Below are 20,806 nucleotides of genomic sequence, written 5' to 3'. Positions count from 1 at the left end.
ACACAAAGCGAACCTCTCGCTTCACCCTTTATTGTGTTGGGTGACTGTTTCAGTGGAGACAAACCGTCAGAGACACAGCTCTGATAGCAACAATCATCATCACGCGTTTACACAGAGAGCTTAATGTTCTGTTGAACTGGTCTCAACACACCACATTAAACAGGCGCTGGTAGGAAACATGCACCAATTCTTTACGGCCTCAAAGACTTCATCACAGACACAAAGCCATGACACTGGGAATGTTTATAGTGGAAATACAGCACGTTAATCAGAGGTGGAAAGAAAACTGTGTCAAATTAAAAACATTTCTGTAAATTATTAAAAGAAACATTATTAGTTACATCCAATTTAAAATCCAAGCCTTTCAGAAGTCTTCATGTTCATCTGACATTACTTTGTTCTCATAAACAACCATTCAAAGCCTTCTTAATGTACACAAATTAATCACAGGGTTAGAAAATGAGAAGTAATTTACAGTAATACCCAACGCTTAATAAGAATATCACAATATGTACCCTGTGACCTTCCACCTCTGATTCTTACAGTTTCACATATTACCACAAAATAGCAGATGAATCTGGTTTTACATTCATAAATACATTGCGTATAAATAAAAGATCCAAAAAGCAATAACATTAAAATATTCCTCTCACCAACGACTCGTGAGTTCACAAATTCCTGTTCAGGACCTACAGACACGACGGCAGCACCTTCTGAAGGCATAACGGCGTGACTGAGCAAACAATGTGCACATCTGAGTTTGTTTAAGGTTTCCTCTGAATAGCCCCGAGGGTTAACGGGTTGATAGATGGTCCTGCAAATTAGATTTAGAGGCAAAAATGGCCTGAGAAAGTCAACAGATGTTCAAACCAGAGACTGGTGGAGATGGAGGGTGGATTCATTTGGGCGGAAATTAAGGGACACCACAGGAAGTCTCAAAACAAACTTGACAGCTTCACAGATCGAGAAGTGCCAGGCTAAGAACGATTTTCAATTGTCTTGTAATTTATCTAAAATCCAGTACTATTCTGAACCCTTGCTCTTCTCACGACATTCAATTTCAGCTTTAAGTCTTATTTTTAAAAAAAATAACTGATCTGAGTTTTAAATAAGTAGCTGAGCACCGTTGAGGTTGCAACAGGAATTTTCCAAGGTAGACAAGAGCGTGAGACACACAAATAAGTTGTACACCAAAACAATCAAGACAAAACAATCAGAAGAAGCTCCTTTCCAAGATCACACACTGACCAAAACAAACACCGCACGGCACACACGGCATATTTACAACTTTAAATACAATAAACGATCATTTTCCAAATGAAAGCTTATCTAATGTCCCTCCACTCATTCGTAGTGTTAACAGGTGAGCAACAATCCTTGATTCACATCTGTTCGTCCCAGGGAACTCTTGTTTGCCTTGATAACAGTGAGCCCCTGGAGGTAAGAGAACAATCCAACCATCCGAGGCAGCTCCCAAAGATCAATGCGAGTTCACAGCTATATCTCCGTTTCTGGTGAAGACTGCTGGTGGCTCTCCGTGCTCTCCGATGGCCTTGTGACCTCTTGGAGCAACAACACCTTTAATACTGGCAACCATACGTCCACTCATCACTATGAAATCTTACAGTTCCCCTTAGAGGTTGACGACGAGCTCGTCGGAGGACTCTGCGGAGGCCTGAAGGACTTTGAGCGTTTCAGACTGTTGGCTTTGCTCCCGCCGCTGCCACCGCCCGAGGCTGCACTGTGGGCCACTGAGTAGGAGCGTCCGTGCATCATGACTGCGTTCATGCCGTTGGCCACGGAGAAAGACTTGAGGTGGGACTTGATGGCCACAGGGAGGGGCAGTTTGTCAATGAGGTGCACCGGCGTGCAGGAGACGATGGAGCGGCAGCACAGATCTTGGAGGCTGAAGACTGTGGGACAAGAAGGTGGAATATGAATGTTACGACTGGATGTCATGTCAGATGCTATCTTTTCAGCTTGCTCATAAACTATACTATGTTGCCCCTACACTGAGGTGGTGGGAGAAAATTTAGAGGTAAATATCTCAAAATTTAGAGAAATAAAACGGCAAGAGATATGAGAACCCACTCTTTTTCTACCATAGAGGGAAACAAACATATATTCCTAATCTTAAAAGAAAACAATTCTTAAACTCACCTCTGTTGGGCCTCCAGAATTTCTCCATCCCGTGCCTCATCAGCACAGTGCGTGAAAGTTCTGTGAAAGACTCGATAACGTTGAAGTTGCACAGCGGACTGACCTCAAAGAAAGTCATGCTGTTCTTCTCGGCATAGGCCCTGGCCTGCTCCGTCGGTACCTGCCGCTTGAAAGCCAGGTGAAGACGATTTCCCACCAGGATCCTGGGTACACCTGGGGCATGCTGATGGACACAAACAATATGGGAATGTGTTTAGGTCATGTAACTCTCTCTTAGACAGGATTTCTTGAAGCTATTGCACGACTAGTAGACGTTGATTTCTCTCAGGGATGAAAGGATATAGACACAAGATTGCCATACATCTCTTTTTTTTATTTATTTATTTATATATATATATATATATATATATATATATATATATATATATTTCTTTGTCATGCAGAAAACGTGTCGAATGGAGTTACCTCGTCAATTTCCCGTATCCAGCGGTCAATGCCATCAAACGACCAGGCGTTAGTGATGTCATACACAAGCAGGATGCCCTGTGGAATAAAAGCCAGACATGTTGACACATGTACAGAGTGACATAATGATGGAAAACACAAACATTGCTTTATAGTTCTCACCTGTGCTCCACGAGAGTAAGACCTGAAGATGGTGCAGAATCTGCCCTGCCCCGATGTGTCCCTGTGGAAGACACAAACGAGCATGTTACAGTGAGTACACTACTATGTTTTGCGTTTGTCCATTTCATCACTTTGGACTTGATAATTATACTTTGCTAAAACACCCACCATAACTCTAGTTTCACTCTTCTCCCATCCAGCAGAATTGTGGTGGTCTTGTAATCAATCCCTGCGATTACACACAAAGTGAGTTCATGTTGATCAATCCAGGCTTTGTAATTAATTTCTAAACAACTGAACAAAAGCAGAGATAGGTACTCACCACTGCTGTAGGCATAAGGAGACTCTACTGATCCGTCTTGTAAACTGTCCAAGATTTCTCCTTTTCCAACATCGCTGTCTCCCACCAAAAGAAATTTCAGGAGATAATCGTAACTCTTGACGGGACTAGTCTGTGTGCCCATCATCCCACGCATTGGATCCGGTTCACAGGCAGCTTTTAAGCCCGCCAGACGTCCACTATTCGGGGCAAGGGACAAACCAAATGGTCCCTAAACTGGTAGCTAAAGCTAGGCGACCGCCGTTGACGTTAGCTAAACAGCTAACAGGTACACCACCCAGGATTTACATTAACTCTGTTCTTTGTGAAGTCAATCAGATAAAAAAAAGACTAGTTCGTCAGGAATATATCGAATAAACTTTTCAAAGTGCGTTAGTAGCACTTAAAGCTCAGCGCAGGCACGTCGACGTGACGTTAATGTTCACATTAACAACCAAAACAACCGTAGCTAGCTGTTAGCTAGCACCAACGATAATAACAGATTCCAGTGCAAGCAGGTGACACAAAGTAAACACGAGGCTGCTGAGTCCCACATGAAACGATAATCTGCCAAATCAAATACGATTGTTTCACTTTGTTTATGAAGAAAAAAGACAACGAGGGACACTGAGCTTCCGAGTACAACGTTTTGCCAAGGGGACTGCGTTGGAACTTCCTGGTGTTGACGTCATCAGCCACGTAATATCCGGGTATGATTTATAAAATAAAACAACCTCCAAAAATGTTATTCACTTTTTTTTATTTGTCGGATTTAATATTCACCAGCCAAAGTTTTCTAAATGTCCCTCACATTCTGAATTCACTTGATCTTTTGATTTTGGATTGCTCTTATTGATGTTATGTGTAGCCTACATATAACTCAATTTAAAACATTTTAATAAGATACGATTTTTTATTGAAGCTTTTAATGTTATTTTATCCCTCAATTGATTTAATACATAATACTAATACAGGTCACTTTTTCTTATATATTTAAGTAGACACTACTTAGTCTTACTTGAGTAAATTTAATTTACTGATTTAATACTTATTTTCTCCAATGTAATGCAAAAGAAAATGTCACATTATGATATACCTTACAAAGGCACACAGGTGTATGAAAATACAGAGATAGTGTGATTATTATCGGTCTCCTCTCATTGTTTGCTCATGATTGGCATTTGCAGCAGATGTCGGGAATTCTCTGTTGATTGCAGAATACAAAAGCCAGCTGAAACACACTTTAGTTCATACACATCTTTTTATTTGTCACCAAAGCAATTCCTTCAGCATTTGAAGGTCTGCTAGAATATACTATAGGCAAGCATTCAATACGCATACAACAAGTATTCTCAGGAATTCATCACTTGTGTATTTAAACCGCTTATTGCTCAGGTAGGGATCAATTATTTCCCTGCAAAAAAATTTTTTTTTTCAAACCCAATCACAGAAAATGGTGACCATTTGTAGCAGCCCTGCTTAACTTTGAAAGTACCTAAAATTGTCCAGTTACTGACATTTCTCACTTTGCCGCAGCATCAGGGAACGAAATCATCGGTGTCAGCGTTGGTGCCTTGATCTTCAAGGACACGGTTTCCACTCTTCATCACAGGTACTGTGAAGAGCAAGTGGTACAGAGCTCTAGAATGTCAAATAAAAACGTGTTAACTCCCAGATCCAATGTCTTTCAGCAACTCTACATGCACTGTGACTTCTCTTTGGGGAAACTTACTCCAGCTCAGAGTTCAAAGGCTGATAACTGTTTATACTTTAGGTGGAAGGTGCTGTACGGTGATGACTCTGTGTGCACCTGCTGTGACTCAACCTGCTCCACGGCAATGGCAAAAGGTATGTTTACACATGATCTTTAACTTTAGCATCAATTCATAAAGCATTTCACTGTCATGTACAGGCAATTTTGATGCTAATCCAATATGCTTATCCTTTTTTTTGACAATGTGGTACTCTTGAGATGTAAACTTTATTTTTTTTGTGGAGGAGTAGTAGTAGTAGTAGTAGTAGTTTTGTCTTATTTCAAATGTGAATTTTAAAAATAAATTGCTAATCTCTTGTATCTGAAGTTTCCATTGCAATAGTCATGAAGTATGGACATGATTCACCTTGATCTTAAGAGTGACCAGATTCAAAATATATCTTAGACTGCACACTTAAGGCTACTGATTTAATAAACGAATGGAGCTGTTAATCAAGATAATCATGTATCAGCATGTGTGCATTTCTAAGCATTTCCTGGAAATGCATCACAGCATTTTTGTAGATACAGTTGTGGACCACAAGGGGGTGGAAGAGATTCACGGTCTTTGCATGAGTGTATTCAGCAGGAAGTTCAATAACTCGCTGTCTTAAAGGGTTCCCAATAAGAACATGCTGCAGCAGTTTTTTATTGAGGCTTCTCTCCATGAAGGCCAGTAAGTCTCGTAGCCTACAAGCCACAAGATTTGGTTTCCACTGTGATGGGTCTTTGGTCAAAAGCAGATGCATTAGTGCAGCTTTGAAATGAACATCCTTGAGAGCACTGCTTCCTAACAGTGCTGTCTGTCTCTTGTGAAGGAAAAGTGCAATTTCAAGAGTTTGTCTGTGGCATGAGTTTACAGGCAGGCGTTTAGAGATGTGCTCTAACAATCTATCTTCATAGCAGGTCAGGGAGAGTGTCCAGGAAGTATCCGAGTTGTTTGGGGAGCAATGAGTAATGAAGAAATGGGCATCAGTGTTGACTTTAACCACAGGACGCATACTGAAGCTAATCTTCTTCCCTGATCTGAATCTAACTATCAGAGCACCCGGAGCGTTAATGTAGCTAATGTTGAGCTCAAACTCGTACTTGTGTGAAATCTGTTCCCACGCTTGTTTGATAGTGCTCTGAAACCATCTGGTAACCAGTGATTTTGAAAGGAAGGGCGAGTTCTTCATGCAAAGAAGGACATCACGAATATCAGTCGTCGTCGTCTTCACACTCTCAGCCTCACAATGCAGCAAGCACACCATATCATCTGAATTAGGAGACTGACAGTGGCAGCCATTTTGGATTTTCTCATCTTCCACCAGTTTGATTTGACCACAGGCTTGCATATCTGGCAGCAGGTCATTTGGCTCACTGTTCCACAGCTGACACTGGAAACTGTATGGATGAGGGGGGGTGAAGGGGACGATGATGTCGCACACATCCACTATCTGAAAGTCCTCAATCACCATACCACCATTGCTATCACAGGCGGTCCTCATGGCTGCAAACAGATCCTTTGTAAACCCCTCCAAGAACTCCTTCCACTTCTTATCGGAGGAGACTTCCAAACATTTAGAGTGAAATTTCTGCAGAGTGTCGTTGTCTGGCAGCAGTGCTTCAGCAGTGGTGCAGGTCCCTGGGAAGGCCTTGGTTTCTTCTTCTTTCATTTGGGATTGTTTTCTTCGGTATTTCCTAAAGAAGCAGATCAAAGAAATGATGGAGAGTATGTTCCATGTGTAGCAGAGGAAATCCCACTCCCAGTCAGTGATGTCCTCTGAAGTTTCATTTTCTGGTGTGATGACGTGACAGTGTGACGGAGGTGATTCTTGTTCTTTGGGGCTGAACACTTCCTTCTCTTTAGGCTTTTCGTGTTGCCCTTCTGGGGCTCCATTTTGCTCACTGTCAATTTGTGAAGTCTTCAGAGCAGTCTCAGGTTCACTTTTGGAGTTTTGAGGCCAACTTGGATCTGAATTTTCTTTAACTTGTCCTCTTTCTGATGAGTTGTGATCAGCAACTTCCTCCTCTGAATCTTGATGGATGACAGACACACCTTGTAAGACTGACATCGTGTCTTTTTCAGTCACACGTTGATCAGACTCAATGTTTTTTACATCATCCTGAGGCCCTCTTTTATCAGTATGTGGGATTTCCTCCCTGACAGGTGACATTTTGTGGTCCAGTTTCTCTCCTCCCACCAACAGCCTCTCTTCATGCTTTTGCATGCCCACTGTGGTGACCTCATCCCATTCCTCAACTCCGGGCTGGTCCCTCGGATACGTTAGGAGACCCAGAGCTACCACCAACACTCGCAGCAGAGTATCTGGCATCGTCAATACTGTCTGTGAATGAGATAGACAGCATAAAGAATTGTTAAAAATAATTTCAGTCATTTTGAAAAATGCATTAGTGTTCTTCAAAAGATGTTTAAGAAAACGGGAGAAAGAAAAAAAGGAATAGAATAGAATAGAAGTCCTTGCAAATACGTGAAAAATGTGAGAAATGTTCCTGCAGGCAATGATGATGCAAAGCAAAGAAAGAAGCTACTTCCTCGGTGGCCTGGAAGCATCCTCTCTACTCGTTTCTGTGATCACATTGTATATAAAACATCATTTATTACTGCACTTATTAACATTAAAGAAGAAGAAGAAGAATACACACCAAAAGAAGTGATTAGTTATCTCAGCTTTGCGATGTTCCGGTAATGCGTGAATTATTGGTACAAAGGAGGAAGCAAGAGACGAACCTCGCACAGCCACAGGCTCAGTGTTCTCTTCCTATTTTAGATGTCATCGCAGGTCTTCTTTCGTGACTTGTTTCCTGCACACCCTGCCCATCTGCTCTGCTGTGACACTTTCCGGTGCGATACACAGAAGCAAACAGATAGCACAGACTTCCTGTAAGTTTAACTGCATATTCATAATAGTATGAAGTGAACCAGTGAGTCACTGAATGAATCAAAAGGTTACAGTATATTTTTTGTAATTTAAAGGACCAACCATTAGGCCATCTCACTATTGTTCAAATGAAAACAATGTATGGAAAATGGTTTGCATCTATGAATAGCATGTAAGCCCCGGCCTGTCATCCTCTCGTGGGCTTCTAACTGGTTCGTCGAGCTCTGCCTCACTCAGCGGCTGCAGTTGCCTTGATATTTTGCCCGAGATAAGCTTTTGATTTATTTGGTTCTGATGAAGCAAGTGGAAACAGATTCACCCTTCCCCGCGTAGACAACGACCACATTTTCCAGCCAAAGCCACGGATATTTGAATGTATTGAGATCATCTTTGCATGTCAGGATTGTTTAAACAACACTGCATCCCAGAGGTCCAGGTGACTTGAATGAACACAACCACATACGAACGTCACATAAGAAAGAAAGACAAAGAATAGTGAAATGGATGCATTTCAAAAGGACCAGCTGGAAGTGTGTTTGTGAGAACGGTAACAGGTTTACTTTTGAGTAAAATGTGCACTGAATGACAATCTGTTGTTACATCACACTGAACACCTGTTAAGGGAGGGGCATGGTGACAGATGATGTGGTCGGCTTTGAACATCACCACAGAGAACTCGAGAAACACCTTTCAGTCAGTCCGAGCTACAATGTCTAATAAGTATATAAAGAACTACCATGGACCATCTTGTTACTGTATGATATTTGTTCCTCTCCTTCTGTTCATCCAACGTTAAGAAAATAGGTATGTGTGTTTTTATGTTTCTTTCTGATCAATGATTTATGCCTGACTTTGTATCATAATCTCTGTATCAAACTGATGAAAGATGGTTGAGAAGAACAGTTATAGTTCACTATCAGCATATGATATTCTGGTACCACTTTCTAAAAAGTCACCAATATATGACCAGCTTTATCAATGTATTTAAATCCTTTACGCTTTAAAGTAATACGCCTTTATTAAGAACAACTTTTGGATTGCCGGGTTTGGTGAAGTCTCTCTGTCTGCTAAACCTCTGCAGAGCATTGCGATCATATTTTATAACTACTTATTGTTAACAGTCTTGGATTATTATTGTAACACCTTCTATGAATGAGTTATTAACACTTGTAAATACTAACATTTGCTGTAGGATTATTAAAAAGTGAGAAGTCTTTGGCCCTTTGTTAGTGACTTATCAACATTCATTCAATGTTATATGGTGCACAAATCATTAATAAAGCCATTAGTTGCAATTAATAATCCCTGTAGAGGGTACGATGAGAGTGGTTCTGGCTAAACCTTCATTCAACACAATACGGTGAAACATGTTCTCAAGCAACTTACTGTATATGCGCTTTTTCTTCCACTGATTGATTTCAAACTTCAGACTGCACTTGCTTTCATAGATACAATTCCATCCGAACCAAAGATCCACCACATCTCCCAAAATGGATAAGTTTCGTATGATGTTCCAGTTCCTCCAGTCCAACCAGGAATCCTTTATGAACGGGATCTGTGGCATCATGGCACTGGCTAGTGCACAGATGTACTCTGCCTTTGAGTTCAGCTGCCCCTGTATGCCAGAATACAACTACACCTATGGCATCGGACTGCTCATTATTCCAACGATATGGTTCTTTCTGTTAGGTTTTGTAATGAACAATAACGTGTCAGCGCTCACAGACGAATGGAAAAGACCCACAGGGAAACGAAGCAAGGATCCAACAATCCTCCGCTACATGTTCTGCTCAATCACACAGAGATCCTTAATAGCACCTGCAGTGTGGGTGTCTGTCACTCTCATGGATGGGAAGAGCTTCCTCTGTGCTTTCAGCATCAACTTGGATATTGACATGTTTGGGAATTACAGTCTGCTGACGGGGATGTCAGAGGTGGAGAAGCTCAGACTGCTGGCGAGGATTCCATGCAAAGACCTATTTGAGCATCAGGAAGTAAGAGAGGCAGCATCACGATACATCAAGTGTATATCACAGGTAGGCATCTGATTTATTTCCCCCACACTTTTCTGCGTTTTAACTTGTATTAAAATTAGAGGTAATTAGTTTGCATGCATGGAGATAAAAATGTAAAATTTTAAAGACCAAACGTCAGTTAAATGGCACATTTAAGAGGAATTCTGGACTGAATGTGAAAAATAACTCTGAATAGACGTGGCTACTACTGTTAGCTATAAGCTAGCATGGTTGTTTGGAGATTTAACTGTATTTTTAGATGTAACAACAAGAACATTTCATCAGTAAATCTGTTGTCATCAACTTTAGGTCTTTTTCACATGCAGAAGACATTTTGAAATATGAGGGTGTAAAGAGCACAGGTGTAAATAATAAAATGCCTGGTGGCTAAATGCCATTGCTCTGCTTCAGATTCAGGGTTCTGGTGTAAATGCTGGTTCGCTGTCACAGCTAACTGGGACACTTGACTTGAAGAGAGTGATCATTAATGTTAATTGTAAAACCTTTATGACAAGTAAAATGACTGCTGTGAAAAAGGCCTAATGAAGACACCGGCCACGTCCTCAGAATTAACCTGTGGATTTCACGACAGAAACATTGTTTTTAGTATTTGGGGAATCTCTGACTATAAAAGCATTTGTAGTCTATAGACAGTGTGGCCAAAGTTGGGGACACTTTCAGCAGGCAGTTTTCGAACTTCATCGCAGGAAATGATGACGAATCAAATTCAATTTCCCTTGCTTTATTCCTTAAAAACTGTATTTAACTTAAATCTCCCCACCCGACTCTAGCCTTGCACTTTGAGCTCACTGAAGCTTTCCTGTTCGCTTATTAGAGGAAAAGATAAGCCTCTAAATTTATTATTCATGGCACTGGGACCTATTTCAATCCATCCAAAAACACCCACACTGTTATTTAGGTCTTTGATCAGCCTGAGGGCATTCATGCAGGCTTAAAAGTAACATGTCTCTGAAAAGTCTCTTGATATTCTATTCTGTTAACGAGCTATGAAACTGTCAGAAAGCTCCTAGATATTTATCACACATTGGAGTATGTGACTTCCACGATCTTCAATATCGGCAAGAACACAAACACAACAAAACATCAGCCAGATTCTTAACCAAAGTCCGTCTCTCTGGTTTTTATATTTAATGCTCATTTGGCCTCACCAACACATTTAATAATGTCTATATTTTTTATATTTTACAGGCATGCGGATGGATGTTCCTGCTCATGATCACCTTCACGGCCTTCCTTATCCGAGCCATTCGACCATGCTTTAGTCAAGCTGCCTTCCTCAAGACCAAGTACTGGTCTCATTACATTGAGATCGAGCGCAAGATGTTCGATGACACCTGTAAGGAGCACGCCAAGAGCTTCGCCAAGGTCTGCATCCACCAGTACTTTGAGAACATCAGTGGGGAGATGCGCAGCTTCCACCACCATCGCTCCGGCAAGGACGACAGCGACGACGAAGACGAGGATACGAGGAGAAGTGATGAAGACAAGCTGCTGGGTATCAGGGCCCAGGATGATATGAACAAAGTTTTGTGGAACTGGCACGCCTCTAAACCAGCTCTGGCTCTGAGAAAGGACCAAATGGACAGTGAAAACAATGGCAGACTGAACGGAGAGGCCAACGGAGCAGCAAATGGATTTGCAAAGGGACACACCCCTGACGTGGAGAAAAGGGAATGGGCGGTGTATTACAGTAAGGTCTGACGAGTTCACAGGGACAAAGAAAAGCTGGAATTGGCTCTTCTTTAACTCTCAGACAGCTGTATCGTCTCAGGAATCATTTTGTTTCTATTAGCTAGTATTAGTAATTTACCAAAGTTAGTTGAAAAATGTAATTTAATAAGAATTTTCCTTCAATGCCCAGAACATATAAATTAATACAAATTAAATTCACATTCACTGTTTGACTGATAGTATACTTCAGCATAACAGCATGGTCAACATAATTCTGGTTCACTTCAGTTAGTTCTGGGTGTTTGTTGTTTTTACTGTTGTCACAACTATTATTATTATTATTTACAAGTCATGAATTACTGAAAACAACCTGCCACTGCTCTCCGAGTATCACAAAATATGAAGTCTGCAAAGACTAGGCTGCTGCAGAAGTCGTGCTGCTGTTTAGCAAAGTATTATGATACACACTGTACAGTTTTCAATGATCGACAACACTTGTGAATGTTTGTGTTGCTCTCAAGTGCGGGGCCACCATGAATATACCCCGGGGCACAAAGCAGAGTGTTAACGTGGATAATATCAGCAAAGAAAACAGCTCCGTGCACGTCAAGCCCCCCGCGGCTTCTTGCTTTAAAGAGAGATTATGTAACTTTTGAGAGAGGAAATAAATTACTTTTTGCCTTACAAATGAAAAGTTGAATTAATAAACGATAGAACGCACTCTTTCTCAATTCAATACACTAAGAAGATTTGCTGCTGAAGCCGTGCCTGGTCAGATATGCTTATGGTAGCTCTTCTGGAAAATGTTAGCAGTTAATTAGCGAGATACTGCTGTAAAACTGACATTACTGAGTCAGTTTCCGTTGTCCCGCTTCAACACTTTATCTGAACTGGCCCATGTAACAGGAGTTTATCAGTGTTTATCTGCCTTTTTTTGAAGTGACACATTTATATAATGTAATTTATTATACTTTTAAGCACATTTCTGGTCTTAAACCTTGTTATGAGCAGATAAACCTACAATGTAACTTTATGTCCAATCAGGCAAACCTATGATTTATGCAAAAACAAAAGGTCGGGACAGCCAAAACAATTTACATGTCACTAAGAAAACCAGGCCAACATTTGCATCTCTCTTGCTCCCTCATTTACTTGCTCAGTTTCGTCAGTAAAACATTAAGGAATTCTCCTCTATGTTGGAAAAACGGCCTTTCATTTTATTTTACAGTCATTTCTTCACAGTTGAACCTTCCTATTGTCAGGAAGCTCTTGATACAATGCTGTTTCATCCTATTTCACAAGAGGGCGTGCTGTTAACCACCATCCTTCACATGCCAACAATGACAACACAACCCTGTAGCTACAACACAGCTCTCATTTGATTCTGAAACCTGTAAACATCGAGCAGTGCATGCATCTGTGAGGTCAATCCAGTTGTTCGTGTATTCAGCAGTAATGTCATTACTGGAGCAGGAGGGGAGGAGGGGAGGGTGAATGAAAATGGCATGAATCCTATTGAAGCCTCTCCCTCCCTCCCTCCCTCCCCCCTGGGGATTGGTGAAGCAGCACTCCCCTTGACCGTCTCACAGCTTGCCCAGTGGCCCAGCAGCTGTTCTCTCCCTCAGCGATTTGGCAGCCAAGGCCGCTGGTGTGGGGGTGGACGTGCAGGCAACGTCTTTGTCCGGGCTGTGACTTTTCTCTCCGTGTCTCCCTGTTTTTCCCTTTATGTCTCACTTCCTGCTTTGTTCCCTCTGTCGACAGATGTCTCTTCCCCTCTTCCCTTCTCTTTCTGCCTTGTTCTTTCTTTGCAAAAAAGTGTGACATGAGTCAATAGATCAAACAAAGCAAACATGAATAATAATCAGCAGTAGATCTAAAAATACAATCTCTGTATGTGTGAAGGAAGGGAATGGTGAACGAGGTTGCATCATCTGTTCTTTTGCTGACCTCCACTTCGCAAAAATGGCTTTGTTTTGGTTGTCAGGACATCAGCCATGCGCATGCTACTGGCGGGGGCCTCCCTCGACTTTGCTGCAAATGTCTCTTCTCTCCCTCTCACATATACATGCACAGGGGCGTGCGCATGCAGACACATACACATCAGCATGCTTGCAGGCGCCCTATTCGTCAGTGTCAGGCTCATTCTGCCTTCCTTCTGCCTACAGATTGGAGGACTGAGGTAGCGAGGGAGGGCTGAGGGAGAGGAGAGTTGCGAGGCAAAACGGCTGGTCACATGAGCAGAGATCTGTTTACAAACCCAAGGCAGAGCAGAGCAGGAGCAAGGGAAGGAAGGGAAAGGCGAATTGCAGGCTGTCTCTGAGCAACATTTGGGATTGAAAGAGGAAGAGGGGAAGCCTGCCCTGACAAAGCCAGCTGGAGGTGGGAGAGTCTGAAAACGACACACGCAGACACACTTCTGCACACACACCACCTTTGTCTCTGTTTTTTTTTCTGAATAGAAGGAGCAGATGGTTAGAGGGAGAGTAGGATCCCCCCCTCCCTACACGCGCACACACACACACACACACACACACACACACACTAACTGACACACAAAACACAGGCTCACCAGCAAAACACCATTCCCAGCTAGAGGACTGTTGCTGACTGCATGGAGCCGTCCTCACTTTGTTTGGGCTTTGAGGAAAGCAGCACATCTTTGCCTTCCACACTGAGGAGGAATACCCGCTGCAAGATCAGAGGACTGGAGGAGGAGACAACAGAGGAGTGGGGGATGAGACTTGTGAAAATCCTCTGTTAAAAGAAGCAGCTTTGGGAGGAAGACAAAACACAGACTAATGCCAGATAATTACCTTCATTGGACGAGCATTCTCAGTTTGAGCGGTGGATGTCATTGAATTTGGTGAGGGGACAACACTGCAGACACAAAGTCTAGAGGCCCATTCCTGCTGGAAATGTAAGTATTTCCTGTTATCAAGCAGCCTGTGTTGTTTATGACATTGTGACTGAGTGAGATTCAGCTTTTCACAATAACGACTCCTGAATAACACATGGTACGAGGCATCTAATTAACAATCAGCTCTTGTCAACAAGATTTCTTTGTTTCTTCTTCTCTCTCCCGTGATGACATCATTCTCACTGGAATCCAGGAGCCCATGAGATCTTCGCTCCCGGTCCAAACCCCAGTCTTAAATCTCCCAATCCTTACACGGACTGGTTAATCCAGATTTGGGGAATGCTGGGCAGTACAGACTGCTGAGCCAACAAAACTGAAAATCTCGATTTGTTGTTTTTTGAGAAGCTGACACAACCCAACAAAAGAGCGATCCAGCTGAGAGGGACTCGATCCAGGCTGTCCGTAGCTTCGGCCCACGAGCTTGGCTCCTCTCCAGCCTTCTCCTGACGGGGCCTTGATTTACTGCTGCTGCTCTGGGAGTTCAATTTCATGCAACCATTCCAATGGTGTAACGGTAAGTGAGTGTATTTCTCTGCTGTCTGCCAAATAAACAAGAGGCAGTGGCGCGTGTACTTACTCGTGTCTCATAAACTCAGTTACTTAGTTGCTGGCTTGTGGGATCCCCGTAGTGGGCATACTATGGTAAATCACTGAGAGAGAGGAGGCCTCACTTAAAATACAAGAATAATTCAAGGTCATGTTTGTTTGAGAGCCATGACACCTGAAAACTGAAGAAATTGTTTTCACTAACTTTACTACATTCTTGTTTTGTTGCTGTTGACTGACTCTGCAGTGCATCCATTCCTGGTTCATGATTGTATCTCTCATTATGTTACCCAGGTCTTCCCTACACGAACCCCCTCCCCCCCCCCCCCCCCCCCCCCCCCCCCCCTTCTAAATCCCCCAACCACCCAGCCATGTCAAATTATCCAACCCATACCCCCCACAGGGTGCAAGCTGTACCCATTCATTCACTCTAAAGAGAGACACATGGACATTTAGAGGCTGGCAGAGAACATCCTCGCTGCAAATTAATAGGAACACATGTGGCCTGTGGAAGTGGGGCTTCCTCTGCTATTGTTTTACCATCCTTTAGTCCCCCGAGTTCAATCTGTTTAATATACACCAACCCCCTGCCACCTGCAACACACACACACAATTCAGACAGGCGCTAGACATCCCTACCCTTCCATCCCCCGGCGTTAACACACACACACACACACACACACACACACACACACACACACACTCTACCAGTCACCTCTATAGAGTCTGTGGAACAGATGGTGGTAAAGTGGAAGTGGTGTCTGTCCTCCATGTTTGTCTTGTTCTGCAGCCAATTAACGCACAGTCCTGTGATGGCCTCAGTTGCCACCACAGTGTCAGTCACAGCTCTCTGGAAACACCTGCATCAAAACAAACACCAACAATTATGTAAAACTCATCGCCAAATATCTTATAAAACTCTTGATTGTGTGCACATGAGCCAGAGGGCCTCATCGTCATTGTCAAGCAGACATATGGTGACGTTTTGTGCCTGTTGGCAGCCAGAAACTCACAGCATGGGATGGTGCTGTAGATTCATGTTGTAGTTAATCTACTTGTCTGCCATGATTCCTCGTGCTCCTCACTGTAGAGTTGGAATTACTGCTTTCAAATAATATTCATTCCATGACCAGGGAAAATACTTTCCACAGATCCCAGGAGCTTCATAACAGAACAACCGTCTGCACAAATTGCAGCATCTTAAAGTCAATGCTCCCAATCAGGACTTGAACTGTCAATGCTAACATCTGAATGCTGTAAATCTTGGGGGAGCTTTGGTCTTTGTTATGGGAAACAAAATAATTTAATTGTTTTCGGTAGCTCTCTATTTTGAGATGGAAAATGCAATTTCAAGACTGAGATTGTAAACAAACTAAATAAAATACAGAAACATATAAATAAAAAGGTGTTATTAGAATGACAGTTACTCCTTTACATTCAACCATATAAGAAATATAAATGTGTGTTAAGCATCTAATATATATCTGCAAACTCTTCTTACCAGGATGCCTGTGTGGTTTGGGTTCTCAGCGCTCTGAACACTACTGCAGCATGACGTCTGACATGTATCACCTCCCGCTCAATGTGTTCGTCATCGTCCTGGGCATCGGCCTCTTCGTCTTCATGCTCAGCCTCATCTTCTGCTGCTACCTTTTCAGGTAGGTGGGGGAGGTTTGGGGGGGGGGGATCTGGGGAGAGAGTAAGGAAGGTACACAAGAAGCAGGGGAAAAAGCAGAACGTGCAAAAAGACAATTGACATTGCAACACAGTGTGCCACAGCAGGTTAAAACTAATTCAAAATGAGCTTGGTAATAAGATCTTAATATGTGATGATAGCAGCAATAATGGTGCAAATGTATGTGGTGGTGCCCTGTAGAGCTGCCAACGTTGCTACATATGGTCTATAATTGTTTGACAAGAAAAACACATCAATCTATGCTAGTAGCTATATATGCATATGCACGTTAAAGCAAAAGCAGGGCTATTTAATATGATTAAGAATAAGTCATATAGGCAGCTATTTTTAGTAAAAGGCTCTAAAACTCAGTACAAGCCACTCCCGGCCCAGCACCAAACATTAGACAGACACAGCTGTCATTAGCTAGACCAGAAAAAGTTGTACAAGGAAAGTAAATATTGGACTCAAATGAATGCTAATGTTGCTCTGCTGTTCAGTCAAACAGTGGTTTTCACTCAGATGGCTTTATTTGAATAAACAGAGACCTGATACAATAATTCACAAGAAAGAAACAAAGTTTAGAGAAGAATTTTGGTATTTTTTTCTTATTATTATCTACCAGGGTGATCATCTTGCTTACCCTTAAGATTCATCTCGCGAGCCTATGCTGGGCCCCGACCCCCAGGTTGGGAACCACTGACTAAAGTTACAGTTGTGATGTATGTCACTATGTATGTTAGTTAGGTCACTCCTACCGTACAGATGTTCTCCTCTCTCTGCCTCACTCAGGTTGAAACAACAAGGAACAAGGGAGCAGTTCAGCTACAATGAGGTATGTAGTCACTGCAGTACATGTCACACCAGCTTCTGAGGCAGGTTATAAATAGGCTGCTAATATAGCATTTCCCACTGTTATTGTGAACTGTGCAACCATTTATACATGACCTTGACTTCATCCATGTCCTCAGCTGCCCCCTGATTCACAACCGTTCATGCAGCTGCAGTGTGAACACGCCTGGCATGGTGAGCAGGTAGCAGCAGGGTGTCACAATGCTTTGTGGTGACAGTTAGTGACGAGGTTTACAGCTCAGGGGAAGGTTAAACTCCAGCTGCAGCCGGCTGCATTATATGTATTCATAATGGGTTTTTTTAAACAAATAAAAGAGTACACGCCCCTCTTGCAAATGTTTTTAAGCTAGTCACATCAGCACATTGAACCCATCTGAAATGTTTGTTTTACACCATAGATTTTCTGCCAACATAACTGTGTGCTGACACATCAATCACGTGGCAATATTTGTCTCCTTCTCCTTCTCCCAACTGTAGGTGGTGCTGAAGGGCACAAGCAAGAAACTGAGCCTTCTAGGAGTAAGTCATTATTGCTGCAAACGCTTTTACGCATTTCTTGTGTTAAACATAATACATGTAATGAGCTGCATCACACACGTGCAGCGTTGCACATTTCATGACCACAATGCTTCTGTGGCGGCTCAGGTGACCCATTCTGGGCTTCGGTTGGATGCGATCAAAGTGCTGCACACACACTGCGAGGAGATGGCCTGAAAATACCTTGCATCTCAAATGCAGCTATTTAAAAAGAATGTCAGAGTGCCTGCTTGGCTTTCTTCTTGGAGCAGAATTAGGACTCCAGGAATAACTGCACTCATTCAAAATGCATTACAAAAAGATCTCTCTCGTCTTCTGATTTCTAAAAATATTGCTTTTCCAAGTTCTGTTGGTCGGTCATTCTCATTGTTAATTTAATGTCTCAATCTCTGTACAAGGGAATGTTGAAATAATACTGTTACTAAAGATAGTTAAGGTAAAAGCATTATTTCAAAACAAGCTTCTACTTGTGTTATGTTATAAATCTAGGTCACAATTAATGTATTGCTCAAATGTATCTCATTGAATGTGACACATCGAGGTAAAATAATAATCTGATCACAAAAACTAACCTTGTGTTTGTGTTTTGTTCTTGCAGCAAACCTGCGCGGTGTGTCTGGAAGAATTCAGGACCAGAGATGAGCTGGGAGTTTGCCCGTGCTCACATGCATTTCACAAGAAGTGAGTGTTATAAAACTACATCGTTTGAAGATTTACTAAGTGCTCTTTTAAAAATGTTTCCTCCTTATCCCATGCTAATCTAAGAAGATGCCACAAACCACCATAACGATGGCTTCCTTTCAGTCCATATGGTGTCAAATGAAGTGTCTCCTGTTAAACTAGATTACATCGTCACTGTTTTTAAGCTAACTGTTACTTGTCCCATCAGGTGCCTGCTGAAGTGGCTGGAGATCCGCAGCGTGTGCCCCATGTGTAACAAACCCATCCTCCGGCTCCACACAGACGCTCCCCAGGGCGCCGAGAGTCCACTGGACCCGGAGGAGGTGTGAGGGAGCCGGGAGAGACGAAACAGGACTCCCTTTACAGAAAAACACACACATTAAATACACTAGGGATGATGGGCGGCGGTCATCTTAAAGACATCTCACAAGAAATGTTGACAGTGAGCCCAAATGGCTCGCCCTGCTGCTGACCTTTGAGCAATATGCCTTCATGGGAATTTGATATTGACAGCGCCAAAATGATCTGGTCAGATCAGTTAGGGAGTGGGTGGATGAATAGGATCTTTTCATTAAAAACAAAATAAAAACGCTCCTAGTTCTACTTCCATATTGCACCAAAAAACATGTCAGGCAAAGGGAGCCACATTAGAGAGCAGGATATCATTGCCGCTGTCACTGCCAGAGACAAACTACACTACAGGCAGTGAGCGGGACATCAGGATCAGTTTGGATGCCTCTCATATCTCAGGGGTGTCACCAATACAGCCAGCACAAACCATGTCAGTCACCCTATAACCCTGTGCCACACATGCATCTTCAATACTGCCAACGTAGGTGAAACGCTCCAGAGGTCAGAGGTTAGCCACGACCTCCAGCTGAGACCAAGACCAGCGGGATTACAACCACGACGAGGAGTTCAGTAGACGATATTGTTACCGATTGTGTCCCATGCCCTTCCCTTTTAAAGAGACTGATAGAGAACTAGTCTTGCCTGTATGTAAACATGTCCCTATATATTGTTATTTTGTATTTGTTGCTTTTAAATAAAACGTCACGTAATGTATTGTAATGGTGTCGGATTTATTGAAAGGCTGGACAGATGAATAGAAAATGCTCCCACAAACGTTTGAATGAAAACACAGTAAATTAATCGTTATAACAGTAATTATTCTCTTCATAGCTCGTTCTCGTGACTATAATGAAACATCAAATACCAGTTTCTTTGAACATTTACAGATTGTTCCAACACATTTCACAAACGTTGGACTTTTAGGTTCAGAAGTCTCCACAACAATAAAAAACAAGCTGAGAAGTTGATCATTTTGAGGAGGAACCTGTCTGAGCATCTGGAGCCACAAGCTTGTTTGTGAACAGGTGTGAAGCTCAGACCGGGTTCAGCAAACTGCAGTCCACACACACGTACACAACGTGTGTATTATTGTGTGTATTATTGTGTGCATTAGTTGGCAGCCTCGGTGCCTTTATCTTCCACAAACTCCATGGCCTTCTCTTTGACTGCCTGGATGCTCTGCGGGGTGCCGTGCTTCTTCTCGTACTCCAAATAGCGCTTGAAGAAGAACTTGATCTTTTTCACTGAAACACTCAGGTGGATCACGCGATCAAACAGCGCCCTGCAGGAGACGGGCAGTTGGAAACCTTTATGTTTGATCATAAAACTGGTCTTAACACAGTTAACCATCAGTCGTTGTCATGTAAAGCATTAAGGCTCATTAGTTTACACAGGGCAGCATATCTTTACAAAGAAAAGATTTAAGGAATGAAACAAAATGTGTTAAAAGTGACAATGGGGGGGGGGGGTCAGAAAGGAGAGTAAGGGCCTTGGCTCACCTGACTTCCTTCTGTGAGCCATGTTTGACCATGAGGTCGATGAAGACGGACCAGAGGTCGGTGCGTTTCGGGTAGCTCGTCAGGACTTTGTCAAACATGGTGCGACCTTTCTCTGAATCACCATAACGGAACTCCAGCTGAGCGAACTTGGCGATCACATCCACACCTGAGAGGAAGCACGACAATACACAAAAGGTTAAGACCTGTGGAGATACACAGCTGGGACGGGGGAAGCAGAGCCTGAACGGTTACACACACACACACACACACACACACACACACACACACACACACACA

At 42.6% G+C, this 20,806-nt stretch overlaps 5 protein-coding genes across 9 annotated transcripts in view; 2 read left to right on the top strand and 3 right to left on the bottom strand.

The window, feature by feature from the left end:
• Positions 1 to 16: 16 nt before the first annotated feature.
• LOC116392815 (ras-related protein Rab-40C-like) lies at positions 17 to 3,788 on the bottom strand. Its single transcript, XM_031864579.1, has 6 exons — positions 3,110 to 3,788; positions 2,956 to 3,016; positions 2,788 to 2,848; positions 2,626 to 2,703; positions 2,161 to 2,383; positions 17 to 1,913 (listed from the first exon to the last, which is right to left on the bottom strand). The coding sequence occupies exons 1-6, from the start codon at positions 3,261 to 3,263 to the stop codon at positions 1,612 to 1,614; spliced, it is 879 nt and encodes a 292-aa protein (XP_031720439.1). The 5' UTR covers positions 3,264 to 3,788; the 3' UTR covers positions 17 to 1,611.
• An 882-nt stretch (positions 3,789 to 4,670) lies between these two features.
• calhm1b (calcium homeostasis modulator 1b) lies at positions 4,671 to 11,481 on the top strand. Its single transcript, XM_031864434.1, has 4 exons — positions 4,671 to 4,718; positions 4,881 to 4,954; positions 9,193 to 9,780; positions 10,969 to 11,481. Exons 2-4 carry the CDS (start codon positions 4,901 to 4,903, stop codon positions 11,479 to 11,481), a joined length of 1,155 nt encoding a protein of 384 aa, XP_031720294.1. The 5' UTR covers positions 4,671 to 4,718; positions 4,881 to 4,900.
• Positions 5,112 to 7,614, bottom strand: LOC116392874 (inositol 1,4,5-trisphosphate receptor-interacting protein). 2 transcript variants are annotated; one of them, XM_031864682.1, is made up of 2 exons: positions 7,509 to 7,614; positions 5,112 to 7,189 (listed from the first exon to the last, which is right to left on the bottom strand). In XM_031864682.1, the coding sequence occupies exon 2, from the start codon at positions 7,175 to 7,177 to the stop codon at positions 5,309 to 5,311; it is 1,869 nt and encodes a 622-aa protein (XP_031720542.1). In that variant the 5' UTR covers positions 7,178 to 7,189; positions 7,509 to 7,614; the 3' UTR covers positions 5,112 to 5,308. The 2 variants fall into 2 exon arrangements, with proteins under 2 accessions (XP_031720542.1, XP_031720543.1); XM_031864683.1 differs by having other exon boundaries at positions 7,594 to 7,614.
• A 2,194-nt stretch (positions 11,482 to 13,675) lies between the features above and the next one.
• LOC116392875 (RING finger protein 122) lies at positions 13,676 to 19,730 on the top strand. Of its 2 annotated transcripts, none has more exons than XM_031864686.1 (7): positions 13,676 to 14,368; positions 14,714 to 14,882; positions 16,419 to 16,572; positions 17,382 to 17,424; positions 17,919 to 17,960; positions 18,577 to 18,659; positions 18,868 to 19,730. In XM_031864686.1, the coding sequence occupies exons 2-7, from the start codon at positions 14,858 to 14,860 to the stop codon at positions 18,986 to 18,988; spliced, it is 468 nt and encodes a 155-aa protein (XP_031720546.1). In that variant the 5' UTR covers positions 13,676 to 14,368; positions 14,714 to 14,857; the 3' UTR covers positions 18,989 to 19,730. The 2 variants fall into 2 exon arrangements, with proteins under 2 accessions (XP_031720546.1, XP_031720544.1); XM_031864684.1 differs by having other exon boundaries at positions 14,562 to 14,882.
• pdcd11 (programmed cell death 11) overlaps positions 19,182 to 20,806 on the bottom strand; it is a 12,732-nt gene continuing 11,107 nt past the window's right edge. For all 3 annotated transcript variants that reach the window (XM_031864679.1, XM_031864681.1, XM_031864680.1), the window contains exons 35-36: positions 20,510 to 20,675; positions 19,182 to 20,292 (exon numbers count right to left, since the gene is read on the bottom strand). In XM_031864679.1, coding sequence (XP_031720539.1) covers positions 20,121 to 20,292; positions 20,510 to 20,675 — 338 coding nt within the window. In that variant the 3' untranslated portion in view covers positions 19,182 to 20,120. The remainder of the gene's footprint in view (positions 20,293 to 20,509; positions 20,676 to 20,806) is intronic.

The sequence above is a fragment of the Anarrhichthys ocellatus genome, unplaced genomic scaffold, assembly GCF_004355925.1.
Source record: "Anarrhichthys ocellatus isolate YVR2014 unplaced genomic scaffold, GSC_Weel_1.0 scaffold31, whole genome shotgun sequence".
Lineage (NCBI taxonomy): Eukaryota > Metazoa > Chordata > Actinopteri > Perciformes > Anarhichadidae > Anarrhichthys > Anarrhichthys ocellatus.
The sequence above is the reverse complement of the archived record's forward strand: the minus strand, read 5'-3'. Positions and strand labels throughout refer to the sequence as shown.